General features: G+C 36.9%; 1 protein-coding gene across 2 annotated transcripts; it reads right to left on the reverse strand.

The window, feature by feature from the left end:
• Positions 1 to 3,978: 3,978 nt before the first annotated feature.
• Positions 3,979 to 8,440, reverse strand: LOC126627534 (uncharacterized). Of its 2 annotated transcripts, none has more exons than XM_050297124.1 (4): positions 8,095 to 8,440; positions 7,079 to 7,406; positions 5,800 to 5,979; positions 3,979 to 4,744 (listed from the first exon to the last, which is right to left on the reverse strand). In XM_050297124.1, exons 2-4 carry the CDS (start codon positions 7,319 to 7,321, stop codon positions 4,094 to 4,096), a joined length of 1,074 nt encoding a protein of 357 aa, XP_050153081.1. In that variant the 5' UTR covers positions 7,322 to 7,406; positions 8,095 to 8,440; the 3' UTR covers positions 3,979 to 4,093. The 2 variants fall into 2 exon arrangements, with proteins under 2 accessions (XP_050153081.1, XP_050153080.1); XM_050297123.1 differs by having other exon boundaries at positions 7,079 to 7,411; positions 8,095 to 8,438.
• Between the last annotated feature and the right edge of the window lie 6,083 nt (positions 8,441 to 14,523).

The following is a 14,523-nucleotide window of genomic DNA, read 5'->3' on the forward strand; positions in this document are numbered from 1 at the left end:
CAAGACATGAACATCATGGGGAAAATATAGGATTCCAATCATTTCCTTACCATAATTGTCTGATGGTGTTGCAAAGGTCGCTTCAAAGTTTTACAATGCAAGTACGTAGGTCGCACGAAGCTAGGATAGGATATGTAGCATGATAACGGTGATACTTTGTAGAACAAGAACAACATCGTTGATTCGTCATATTGAACTATCTGAGCTCGTTTGCCCATCAATTGAGGCAGCTAAGGTTGCACGAAATTATTGGTATTCATGGTTCTTGTCACTTTTCTTTTTCAATGCATGTTTAGTAGTAGCCGAAAACTAGAATTTAGGAGATGGATGATCGAAACAAATTAGGGTGCCGCCGATTGAGGTTTTGGCTTTTATGCCAATTGATGTAGAACAACTAACCGGAATTTAGAATTTAGAATTTGGAAAGAGATTCCGGAAGAGAACAGTAAGTGGTTTCAATATACAATAAATAGAGGAAGTTTAGCTAGAAGTAGAAGACGAATCAGGACGATCATGCCTCAACGAAATGAATCACTCGATGATTCTTAATCCCAAGTGGTAATTCCAAAACATGCATAGATGTTAAGGAAAAGTTACTTTCCCGAAAGATCATTGAATATATTTGCAATTTATAATGTCTTAGTCATGTTAGTAGAAGTAATTTAAGATTAAACGAACAAACATGTTATCTTGATGAAGTGGTTTTTAAGGAATTAATGATAGTCGCTCACTCTTGAATTTGATTGATGTAAACGTGTCACCGTCAATTAGTGGAGGAATGAAATTGAATAAATTGTGCGTTGCGAAATCAAGTTCTAAACATGAAATTATGGATTGGGTGGGGAAAATGACCCAATGCATGCTAATTTCTATACATTTGTTTCAAACAAGGACTTTTTAAGTCTCGCAATAGTCACTAACTATTGTTGTCAGTATCCAATTGGCAATTTTATAATCAAGCGTGTGTATAAAAAGGTCTAAAGAATATAACTTCTTTACTTACTAAGTATTGTTTCAACCTGAGATTGATCTATAACATTATTGCTACACTAGTATGAATTCATATATTAACATCACATGAGTATAATATATCGAACTCATGAATTCAACAAATTGATATTACACTCAAATTCTCCAATTCACTGTAAGAATATGATTCCTATATGCATTCAATGTATTGATATGACACTCACTTTTTCAACTTACAGTAGAATTCCTGAAGGGAAATAAGTTGGTCAACCGTCCCTGTTGCTAATTATATCGGTTGCCCCACAAACCATTTGCTGTGGAGAAATCTTACAACAAGAGTGCAGGCCACATTAAAAATCCTAATTTGCAAAACTTGCACAAACAATCCAGCTCTTTTAAGGTTTTTATTTTGAGGTCTTGTGAGAATTAAATACATACTAGTCATAAGATTATAGATCAAAAGGTTTAACATATTTGACAATTTAATAAAGCAAAACAAGAAAATGAGTTTTCTATTAGTTCATGAGTTTTAAGTTGGTTTTGCTTTATTTTTAAGTGCAAGCACGATATTCTGATGAAATTGAGGTTCCACCATAAAATCAATTGGCAATATGAGGAGTAGCCCAAGATCATATAAGCACATAGCAAACCTTGTCCCTCACATATGTGGGACAACTCTCAACACGCCCCGCACGTGTGACGGATTTTCAAGCTTACACGTGGACAACAATTGGATGACGTGGAGTGCGTGTGGCCGTTTGGCTTCACACGAGGACAACTCACTCTGATATCATGATGAAATTGAGATTCCACTATAAAACCAATTGGCAATATGAGGAATAGCTCAAGATCATATAAGCATATAGCAAACATTGTCTCTCACAGATGTGGGACAACTCTCAACAGATGTCCTCAAAATGAAGATCATAGGAGAGCTGCTTACAAAAAAATGTCAATTAAAACAAAATTTAGTAATTTCTTTTTATTTATAATTACGAGATCTTAAATTCAAATACCGTCAATATTAAATTCAAATTGAATTATTATGACTAACCATTTACATGTAATTTGAAAACTTTGAAAAAACTTGTCCACCTTGTCCTTGCAAGATGAAAAGGCACTTTGCCATTGCCAATTAAACCAAGGAATAACTAACTAGTGCCAATGTATAGTTCGAGTGAAGGAAATTGGCATAAATTGACAAGTTGACAAGTCCACTTCCAGATTTAATTGCACAGATTAAGGGCTGGTTTGGTATTGCTGTGCTTTGAAAAAAAGCTGCTGTGAGAATAAGCGGCTGTGCTGTGAGAATAAGCGGCTGTGAAATAAAGCCAGTAGAGTGTTTGGTAAATTTTTTTGTGAAAGTGCTTTTGGAAAAAAAAGCAGGATGATAGTGTGTCTTTTCATTAAAGGAGCACTGTAGCTCCGTGTGCTTTGAAAAAACTGGCTTTTTTTCAAAGCAGCAAATAGCAGCTTCAGCTTTTCCTTTGATTTTCAGCTTATTCTCACAGCAGCTTCCAAAATAAGCCATTTTTTTTCAGTTTACCAAACACAAAAATGACCCTCAGCTTTTTTTCACAGTAGCTTTTTTTAAAATCACCTCAATCCCAAACGGGGCCTAGGACGGGGAGTTGGAAAGTCAAATACCATCTCCTCCTTTTAGGACATCGATTTAGGTAACTAATAACTGAGAGTCGTAGCCAGACAGATGTCACTAGCTAGAGATGAATACAAACTCCATCACCAAACCAGAAACAAAAAATTGCGTCAGTTCTTTATCCAATCACCTATACGTGTGCATCACTCCTTCAATTGCGTTACTCATCATGTCCCCGCGTTCTTATCCAGATTCAGATTTAGCTAGCGTCAATTGCTCATGTGTTAATGACACTATTTTTTATGCGAGTATTTATAACTGTATCAATTTAAAATTTCACTTTAAAGTAGGCATGAAACTCTTTTAAATGGATGTTAAAATGTCTTGTAACACTTTAAATAGGCATGAAACTCTTTTAAATGAAGGATTTGTTATATCAAGCGTGCCACTGTTGACAATACCAACAGAAAAGTTGAATTGTAATGTTCGTCATGATCTTAGACTTTACTCATTCAGTTTGTGTACCCGGAGAAGGAAGTGCATTTGAATGTAAACTTGCACCACAAGTAAATTGAGCTTCTATTCAAAAGGTTGTGCTATGAATGGGGTTAAAATCAATGTTATGTTCTTTTCCATGCCTTATCTACGAAAGAACTTCAAAAAAAAAAATTTATGTATGCCAAATGAAACTAAAAATCAGTTACCACTTGGCTCAACTTAGTTTGCAATTCTCACGTAGATATAATCACAGAAATGGTCATTCAGTTTGGGACCAAGTGCCTAAGGGGTCATACGTGGCCTAGGCAGGGGCTTAGGCGGGCTAGACGGACACCTAAGTAGTCTAGAAGCACTTTCTTAATTTTCAAATGCCTAAGGACTAATCAGGACGGTAACCAACCGCCTAAGTGGCGCTAGCTGGAAATTTTTGGAACATTGACCACGTACATATTCGTCCAAAATCTGACCGGTCATATTGTGCGGTTAGAAATAACTCCACATTTCTGTATGGGCGGTAATGCACAACGAATAGACCATAGTCATTGGATGTCACCACATTGCTTCCCTATAGGGCAAAATCATCGTCACCATTGATTTTGGCAACTCGAATGTGCTTTGATCATCGTCACCACTGATTTTGGCGACTCGAATGTCCTTTGAAGCTCAAAACACAATCGAGTTGCCAACATCACTGATTATCGAATTTGTGGACGTAGGGTTTGGGAATCCTGTGTCGAATTAACCCCAAGTGGCGTTCGAGAGTGAAGGATGCTTGTGGGGAGGAGGACAATTCCGGCACTCAGTTGGATGTTGAGAGCTAAACGAACACGAGGAGTACGCCAAAATTGACCCATTTCTCCGGTGCTCATTCGAGGGAACTTAACAAAACAATGCATGCGCAAGATAAAATCATATACTGTAGAGCAACCTTTCAACCTACAAGCTCTCAAAACGATTATATACAAAAGACCACCGTCGAATTCCAAGGGCTATATAGTACATGCCAGTGTATGAAAAGGAGAGACAGACTTAAGCTAGGAAAAAAGAGAAACCAAGCCAGCTCAACGCTCGGTCGACAAAATTTAATGCCAATGGAGCCACCATATGCGCAGCCTTCGGTAATGCCGGGTAGGTAAGTGTTCCAAGTATGAACCAGTTGAAGCTTAAGAGAGCAACAGCGTCGGTAGCAGGTCTATTCCTTATGGTCGAGAAAAACTGAACCACGCTCTTGAGCGACATACCAACCACGAAGAAGAGAGCCACGACAAGGGGCATGCAAGGGTCTTCAGCTTGCCAAACGATAATCCCAACCACAAATGATAACACTGCACTGAAAAGACTCTGTTTGACTGCAATACCCCTTCGCTGGTAAAAAAGTTCACTCATATCTAAATTTCTGAGGCTGATTTCAGGCATAACAGGATGTATAGGTCCACTGGATACTGGTTCATTTCTTAAGGTTTTGAGCAACTCCATTTTAGTTTTGCTTTCGTCCCCCCATGTATCTTTGTGCATCAGAAGGTCTTGACGGATGAATTCACTTCCATCATAACGGGATTTCCATGATGGGATCCCAATTGCTGTACTCTGGGCATTGCCCGTTTGTTCTCGACCTTTATCGTTCCATCCTTTGCCCTGAATTTCTTTTAGCCGCAGATTTTCAGTTTTCAGATCGTGTAACTGCCAAAGAACATAACAGGGTCAGCACTCAGTGAAGTATAAAATGGGACATAGTAATGCATATATGTATAGAAAGACAGTCTAAATTTGCATTGCAAGCAACTTAATGACCGTGTCTCTTGTTGTGTCTTGTTTAAGAATTGAGAGACAACGCACCTATCCGTTTGAACATAATGTAGTGTAGTTAGGGTTTCTTGTTTTCATTTTCAGAAGTAAGAGCAAAGTCTGTAAGTGGTTGATCATTGAACTTAAATTAGTATCAAAAGAAAAGCGACCCAATTTTCCAAACAGCTCGGAAACCACCTAGTCATCTAACACCACAAAAATAGTAGACAATGTTTATTGCAAAACTGAGATACTCGTGATAACATCAAACGATCAAACAATTTTCAACGTTTGCTGATTTTGTCATTGATAACTGTTAAATGGGATCTAAGAACTAGATGGTGCAGGGTAACCACAAGAATAAGATCTCTTTTGGTTCTCATAAAAATGGACTCTCTTAAGAAGGGGATTCTTAGTTTCAATTGTTAAATTTAATCATTACAAGAAATATATATTCAAATCGACAATGATGTTATTATTTCCTCATAAAAAGGTGCAGGCTCACACATACATATTGGCATGAACTTTTTTTTTTTTTTTTTTTTTTTTTTTTGAATCTAGTGTCTCCAGGTCTTTGACCCGACTACTCACTAGGCCACCCGCCTGACCCCACAACATTTGGTAGGCAAGAAACTCTAGCAATTGCTAGGTGGGTACCTTGAGAGGTGTCGAACCCCAGACCTCTTGGTAACAAACCAAGGGCCTGACCATTAGACTAAACACTCTTAGGTCATGTCCTTATTTTGGATCGCTAGATATTGGCATACCAAACACCAGAAACAGAGAGGACACGCAAAATTCTTGTTCCACAAACTATCCTAGAGAAGTTACAAGTTAGAAGTGTTTAGTCATATCTGATAAGAAATACATACATAAAGTGCAGCCAGAACAGTCGAATGCGGTTTTTGCCACTAGCTCAAGGCATGCAAGGGGATGATATAAGTCATTACCTCGCTCACTAGCAGATCAGTTTTGGCAATGGCCTTGTCATGTTCCTCTTCAAGTTCTGCTAATATCAACTCCATCATTCTTTGTTCTTTAATGGCTGTAATTAGATGCTCCTGAAGTTCTTTTCTATCCCATTCTAGATTCTCCAACTCAATTTGCATATCGTGTAAATGTTTTTCCAGCTGTTAACACAACAACATTCCTCGTAGCTTAAGACATACTGAGAGAAGATGAAATTTAGGAACCATAATACAATGAGGAAAATAACCATCTAGCAGATGAAGCGTAAACAGATGCAAAGTAACTAAGAGCCAAACAACTGGAAATAAACATCATCAAAAGCAAGAGCAGACATAGTAAACGAACAAAAGCCATCACCCTAGTCTCCAGCTAGAGCACAAATCATAACCATCCATTATCTTTGACACACTTGATTTCAAATTGGAGTACCTTACAGAGTCTCGTAATAAAAGAGTTAATCCCTTCGACCAAAAAAATAATAATAATAACAACAGACGGCTAATTCGTGTCACTATGACTATAAAGTCAATCCAGAAAAAGGACTCAAGAGAAAACAACGGTAACATTTCTAGTCAGGTTTCTCAAACCTGAAAAGAGGCACAAGAATGACCCCACACTATACGCATGCACACATACACACAATCCTTTTGCAAACTTTCAGAGTTAAACAAACTGGTAGTAGTATGCAGCAAGTGATGTATCAGAGGTACAAGAAGGTTAGCACTCTCAGAGTTTATCTCGTAGTTTCTATACATTGTGTCACTCGTCTATAATTTTTGTTCCTACTTACTTTTCTTTAGAACCGTTTCCTAACCCTGTAGTCATCGTCCTCCCTCATTGGTTCATGGCTCTTTCAATGGAAATTAAACATGAAGTAAAATGAACTACAGGAGTCCCCTTTTCTCCTAAACGTTTGTGATCTGAAATGAATAAAAACTTACAAGCGTGAGATTTATTAGAAAGTTATGCTCACATCACACAAGCAACAAAACAACATACAAAATAAACAAACAAAAATTTATAGTAAACCGTTCATAAATGGAACCAAAACAAAAAACAGAATGGGTGAGGATGGGATGTTTCTGAATGTAGTTACATGCCAACATACCAAAGCGAACCAAAAGAAAAACACACAAAGTGAGAATCTTCGTACAATTACATGTCAACATGCCAGTCTACCTTTCCTTAGTAAATGTCATGCTCGAAATATGTGTTTCCAAAACAGGAGAGTAAAATTCACAGAAAGCAGATAAAACCAACCTGCCTCTCCCTCTGTAAGGCAGTCAAAACACGCCCGGGCAGAGATATAAGTGCCAAAGTCCATACCATGATTCTCCAGAATATGTTCACATGGAAGCAGACTGCTGCGCTCAACAAATCCATCCATGCATGAATGACAATAAAAGTAGTCTTTGTGCCAAACAAGCATAAGAGCTTCAAAAGTGAGAAAGGCCGAGTCACCAAGATTATTGAGGTAGTTATTAACTCAGAAAGCAATGCCATCACATCGACCGGTATTAGTGCCTTTTCTAATCAATTAGTTTGTCACAGTTTGCAAGACATGATGTAACTTATTTTTGAGTTCCTACTATCCTGCAGAATCAATGAATCCATAAGAAAAACGAAACAAAAGAAAAAACAGAAACAAAACTAAATAAATAATTGAAAAGGTTCGCAGAAATACAGATCCGAATTTCAGTTCTAATGACGCGAGAGATCTCAAAAATTTATCGACTACACGTCCCATAAACTTTGATAACAAAGTGTCAAATTTTAACAATGCAAGTGGTGGATGCCGCCTTTCTATTCAAACCACTGGATTCCGAGTTCAAACCCTCCCACTCCCCTTAGTGTCTTAGTGTAATTTAGAGCAGTAATATCTTCAACCTCAGATCGAATCGAATCGAATCGAATCGAATCAAACTACTTCGGACTATATTAACTAAAATGAAATGCACAAGGAAAACCCAAAAAATTAAAAACAAAATAAAACAGAGTGTTAAATCATACCCAAAACTGTTAACCGGAAAAGTAGCAACAGACCACAAAAAATTCCATCTGGGGAACAAATATGTGAAAAACCCAGTAACCCAAATTCCTTCAAACCCAAAAATACCACAGAAGCATGCCGAGGAACCATTCAAAGCACATCCATTAGGAAATTCTTATGAGAAAAAACGAAAAGAAACTCTAACCGAGAATTTTCGGATAACCAATGAAACGCAAAAAAAGCAGAAGACGATGGCAATACTACAGAAGAGGAAAAGAACACTTACGCAGCAGGGCGCAGAGAGTGCGAGTTGAGCTTTAGAGAGAGAGAGAGAGAGAGAGAGAGAGAGAGAGAATATGTGCAGGGCTTGTTTGTTCCTATCAAAAGCAGTTGCGGGAATGCAGAGGTGGCAGCAGGAGCATAGCCAATGAGTGACACGTTTTCGGTGAAACATATTGGGACTTCAAATAGATCGAACTTCCCTCATCCAATATTAATCTCCTTTCTAAGTGCAAAATTACAGAGTTTGGATCACTCGGTGACATCATTCGTTGCAGATTTCTATAACTGGAAAGTTGGCATCAAATTTAAAATTTTGGGACGTTCGAAATGGAGCAAAGGGAGTATCAAACCCATGTATTTGCTAGTCTCAAAGCATAGCACGTGATTAAGTAAAAAAATAGGAAGTACGCTTTGGGAATGGAACCTTGGAGTGCCTTCTACCTCCGGGCACACATGCTATGTTATATGCGAGTTTCGTTCTTATACGTATCGTTTGGTATACAAACAGGACATGACAGAACGGGACAGGACGGGACAGGATGGAACAGAACGGAGAGGGAGCAAAAATGTCCTCAAATGGAAACAAGGAGGAAGAAGAAGGAGACGGAGAGGTTATAATTTTGTGTTCCACGGGTCGTTCCAGTGGTGAGGCGGGACGCAACGGAGTGGGACAAGGAATTCCGTCTCACGTTTGATGTGCCAACGATTCGTTCCACATCCGTGTAACACAAAATTATAACATCTCAATCTCCTTATTCTTCTTCCTTGTTTCCATCTGAGGGCATCTTTGCTCTCTCTCCAATTCGTTCCGTCTTGTCCCGTCCCGTCCCGTCTGCATATCAAACGATACCATAGGCTTCATGCTAAAGGAATTGTCAATCACCCGGAGTTCGATTTTTAATTTAAGAATGAAGGAAAAAATACAACAAAAAAATTAATAACTACCTATTATTGTGTTAAGAATGAATGGTGAGTACCACAATTTTTTTAGACCACAGAGGCTAAGATAGGGGGGACACATTTTTCTGGAACATTTTCTTAAGGCTCACTTTATTTCTTTAAGACCATCTCCAACCCTGGGCTAAAAGCCAAATTACCCCCCCCCAAATTACCCCCCAAACACTCTCCAATCCATGCTAAAATTTTAGGCTAAATGCCAAATGCTATTTCTGGGCCAAATACCCCCCAGCTTTCCCCCCGGGCTAAATGCGAAATGTTTATCGGAATTTAAATTTTTTTAGATTAAAATGTTCATAAAATTAATTTACAATAATCTACATATTTATTTTTTTTTTAAATTGATTTAAGAAAAAAATTTAGGCTAATTTCATTCTTTAATAATTCCGGGCTAAAATTTTAGGGTAGAAGGGTTGGAGCAGAAAAGATGTTTCTGGGCTAAAAGCTAAATTTTCCGGGCTAAAAAATTTGGCTTTTAGCCCAAGGGTTGGAGATGGTCTAAGGATTTTAGCTGTTTATATTTCAATTCAATAGTCATAAATTATCCTTTAAAAATAATTAGACAAATTTAAAACTATTAAAATATTTATTTGCAATGAAAAAAATTTGACGAATATGGTTCCACATAAACAAAAAAAACACTAAAATGCAACTAGCACTTTACTGAAATAGCTGAAAGCAATCATAACTATGCATTCTGATGCAGAATTGATTCCCACTTATTCACCTTCCTCCTACCAACTAAATATTAACCCACTAACAATATCCTTATATTAAAAAAAAAAATTAAATTAACTACTTGGAACATGAAATTTCCTATGACAAATGAAATAAGAACGCGTGCACAATAAATGATTTATGTTAATGTAAGGTTTAGGGTTTTAATCCTCTGATTCAATCTCCATGACGCAAAGTGTAGGGGTAGGGTGGTTGATCCGACTCTCGTAGTGATTTTACCTCGAACCCACTAATGCTACAAGGATTTGATTTGTGGCGTTGGAGGAACCAGGACATGTAGTGATGCTTTATGGTTCTTCCCAAGTATGGCTAAGAATGCAGAGAGCTTTCTGAGCATGTAGAGTGTTCGAGAATTTAAGTGTGGTGAGGATTGTGAGTGTGAGCGAGGGCCTTTCTTTGTCTTGGAGGGTTATAGGCTCTCCAAGTCTTAATCGAGGATTGATTTAGTTCTAATTTTGGACTTAATTAATTGAAAAAATAACTAAGACTTGATTTAAGCATTGCTCATGAATTACTTTATCAAATAATCTTTTATTTAAGTCAAATAAATTTTGAACAAACGATATTATCTATACTAAGGGGGAAGAGGGGCTTAGCTAGTTTCACAATGGGCTAGCAATAATGTGGTTCGAATTCGCTTTTGACGAGAATCAAATCTAAGACCTCTCATTTACAAGTGAAAATGAAAGATAATGTGGTTCAAATTCGTCTTCGCTAGAATCAAACCTAAGACCCTCTTGCTTACAAATGAAGAATAATATCACTATATCATAGTATTAAGTGGTTTCATAAATTTGCATTTTGCTGACATCGTGTTCACCCCTCCGAACGATATTACCTGTTCCACCACTAGACCGTAGTACTAAGTAGCCGCTCTATGGAATGTTAATTGACAAAAGCAGCAGTTTGCTAGAACATCATAATAATTAAGACAATATGTCGGTGATACAATTCGTTGCAGGTCAATTCTATAAAGGGAAGGTTCACGTCAAATTTGGATTTTGGGGTCTATGAAATGGAGCAAAAGGAGTGTCGAGTCGATTTGTTTCTGGCAAGATCAAATGGATATATTAATCTCAAAGCATACATTGCATGTGATAAAGTAAAAAAATGGGAAGGCCTGCTTTGGGTTTGGAATGCCTTCTTCCGGCACAAATGCTCTTTGAAACTCTCAAGAAAAATCAGATATGGATATTTTATGGCAATGGTTTTTTAGTTGGTAGATAATAAGTGTACAAAGATAATTACAACTGAAAAACGCAAAAATAAGTAGATGAGATTTAATAGAGTACTGTCCTGTTGATTCATAATGTAATGTCATATGAACAAAAGTTAACATTGTATTATTTAATAATATCACACTGATGATAAATTTGTTCCATGCGAGTTCTTATCAGGATATTTATAACTGGCTCTGCAGCTCTGCGCCCAAATTATCTCATACAGATATGTGAAATTGCTCTACCAGATTCTTCTTTGTGGAGACACTACTGGAACTAAAATTGTTGACTGTCATGGCCTGCCGCGGTCAAATTGCTCTGAAAAAATCAAGTTCCCTTCCTTCTAGTAAGGCAAAATGAAAAAAAAAAGTTGTTTCTTGCAGAAGTTTTATGGTGAGCGGTTAGATCTTCATTCTTGTGTACCTTTCCAAGCTGCTTGCGTTTCAGTCACTTCACACTATGTATGTGAGTTCAGTTCATTTATATTTTTGGAAATCCAAATATATGAATGAATTACAAGTACTTTTACATGGTTATTTTACCGATGTCCGACAACAAGCCTATGTACAACTTGACTAGTATATACATATATACAAGTCACAACACTTCTCCTTAAATTGGAGCAAATATATCACGCATATCCAACTTGTCAAGCGAGTTAGAAAACACACTACTAGACACAACCTAAGTAAGCAAGTCAACAAGTTGATTTTCAAACCCCACAAACGAAAAGCAAGAACTCTAGCATCCAATTTTTTCTTGACAAAGTGCCGATCAATCTCCATATGTTTTATACAATCATGTTGCATCGGATTATGAGCAATCTCCATAGCAGCCTTATTATCACAATGGAGATTTATAGCACCCTTGGGTTTAAACTCAAGATCCCTCAACAATTTCTTCAACCACAACAATTCACATACATCATGGGACATAACATGAAGTTCAGCTTCTTGCTTGACCTAGCAAATAGTTTCTGTTTCTTGTTTCTCCAAGTAACCAAATTACCACCTAGAAAAGTAAAGTATTCATATGTAGATCGTCGATCAATAATAAAACCCGCCCAATATGCATATGTATACCCTTCTATATTCAAATGACCATTCTTAAAAGAAAAAAACATAGTCTCTACCAAGAGCCATCTTCAAGTACCCTCAAAATACGAATTACCGCATCCATATGAACTTCACTAGACAAGTGCATAAATTGACTTACCACACTAACTACACAAGCAATGTCATGGTGAGTGTGAGACAAATAAATTAATTGCCCCATAAGCCTCTAATATTGTTCCTTATGAGTAGGAAATTGATTTGGAAAAAGCCTAGACGATGATTATGCTCAATTGTAGTATCAATAGGTTTGCAATCTAACATACCTATGTCAACCAACAATTCAAGAACATAGTTCTGTTGAGATAAAAAAAAAAAATTATCATGCTTGGATCTTGCAACCTCGATTCCAAGAAAATACTTCATTATTACTTTGTTATCATTATGCTCGCACCCGTCATATTGAACTTGATTATCACTTTGTTTGTGAAAAGGCGACACTTGGCAGTCATCAAGTTTGTTATATTTCCTCTACTGATCAGTCAGCTGACCTTACCAAAGCTCTTCATCAACACTTCCATGTTCCCTATTCCAAACTTGTCTAATCCAACTTATCTAGTTTGCGGGAGGGGGTGTTAGAAGAGTGTTAATTAAACAGGAATCATCTCCGTAATTTTAAGAAAGTTATTTGATAATTGTATTTATTTTAGGATTCTTCCACTTATGACTTTTGTCAAACCCTATATATATTGTAACCATTGTAAATTATCAATTAAGGAGTCAAATTTCTACAATACCCAAGAAGCACACATCGAAGAGCACACACATCAAGTTTATTCCATTGAGAAGAATAGATGACATACACCACACCTTAGGAGGAAGTTTGGATACAAAGACATGAGAGACATGTTTTTGTAGCACATCAAGCGTCTGAAAATCCAGAACCCAACTTGGAACACCGTTGATCAAATACAAACAGCCATAACAGCATGCAATATACAGACTTATTCAACATCAAGGAGCGATCAACCTCCACTTTTTGAAGATTCTTCTGTTCGAACAAACCATTTTGTTGGGTGTAAGCAGAGTTGTCGTGTAGTGAATAATACCCTGGTCATAAAAGATGCATGCCAAGGTGTTATTCACATATTATCCTTCGTTATTAGACTTGAAGACCTTAACTTTAGTTTGAAACTGAGTAGACACCATTACACAAAATTCTTGAAGAAAAAAAGGGACATCACTCTTATTTTTCGTCAAGAACACCCAAGTTAATCAAGTACTATCATCAATAAAAGTAAAAAAAATAGCAAAATTCATTTAATGGATCCCACACATCAGAACGTATCAAATCAAATGGTGAAGCAAATTTAGAATCACTTAATGAAAATGAAGCACGATGACTCTTAGCCATGACACATGTTTCATACTTGAACATTGAATAACTACAACTGTGAAACAAAGAAGGAAACTGATGCTTCAGATAACAAAATGATGGATGACTCAAATGTCTATGCCACAACCCAGTTTGATGTTTGTCATCCACTTTGACACTTTAGAACTCTATGATTACTTGAACTTAAAATAGCTGTATCCTCCAAGTTGAATTATATTTTGGAATTTTTTTTATATATTTCATTAATTTCCAATAGGCTAAATCGTGAAAATGGTCCCTGAGATTTGTATAACACATCATTTTGGTCCCTGAGATTGTCCACCATCCATTATTTTCGTCATTCCGTTAAAAACTCCGTTGAGTGTCCCGGAGCTCTTGGCCGGAAGTTTAGACAATTTTCAAAATTTCGTAACTCAATCGTTTCTTAACCAAATTTGACCCAAAATATATCAAAATGAAGATAGGAAAGTATAGAATAAGATTATACATATTTAGAAGCCCAATGGTTGCTGGAGATAGCCGGAAAATAACCTCAAAGTTGATTGGTCCGAGGGAAAACTGGAAAACTCGCAAGAAATTGGGTAAATTTTAAACGTTTATAACTTCTTCAATAATCAATGAAATCGAGTGATTCAAGATCGAAAATCATACTTCTTGACGAGATGAAGATAATGGTACCTTTTTCAGCTACTAAATCGCAATGGTTTGGCCGGAAAATGGCTCGAAATTGGATATCTTGGTCTCAAGTTAGCCACTTTTGAGCCCTTTTTTCAGCCAAACCACCGTGATTTAGCCGTCAAAAAAGGTTCCATTCTCTTCATCTCATCGAGAAGTATGATTTTCGTTTTTGAATCACTTGATTTCGTTGAGTATTGAAGAAGTTATGAATGTTTAAAGTTTACCCAATTTCAAGCGAGTTTTCCAATTTTCCCTCGGACCAGTCAACTTTGAGGCTATTTTCCCACCATCTCCGGCAACCATTGGGTTTCCAAATAGGTATAATCTTATTCTACACTTTTCTATCTTCATTTTGATATATTATGGGTCGAATTTGGTTAAAAATCGATTGA

Source organism: Malus sylvestris, chromosome 6 (assembly GCF_916048215.2).
Source record: "Malus sylvestris chromosome 6, drMalSylv7.2, whole genome shotgun sequence".
Taxonomy (NCBI): Eukaryota; Viridiplantae; Streptophyta; class Magnoliopsida; order Rosales; family Rosaceae; genus Malus; species Malus sylvestris.

Coding starts and splice junctions, on each gene's coding strand:
- LOC126627534 (XM_050297124.1), bottom strand. CDS start 7,321: ATGGCATTGCTTTCTGAGTTAATAACTACCTCAATAATCTTGGTGACT. Junction 5,980..7,078: donor CCTTACAGAGGGAGAGGCAG/GTTGGTTTTATC, acceptor TTGTGTTAACAG/CTGGAAAAACATTTACACGA. Junction 4,745..5,799: donor CTGATCTGCTAGTGAGCGAG/GTAATGACTTAT, acceptor GTTCTTTGGCAG/TTACACGATCTGAAAACTGA.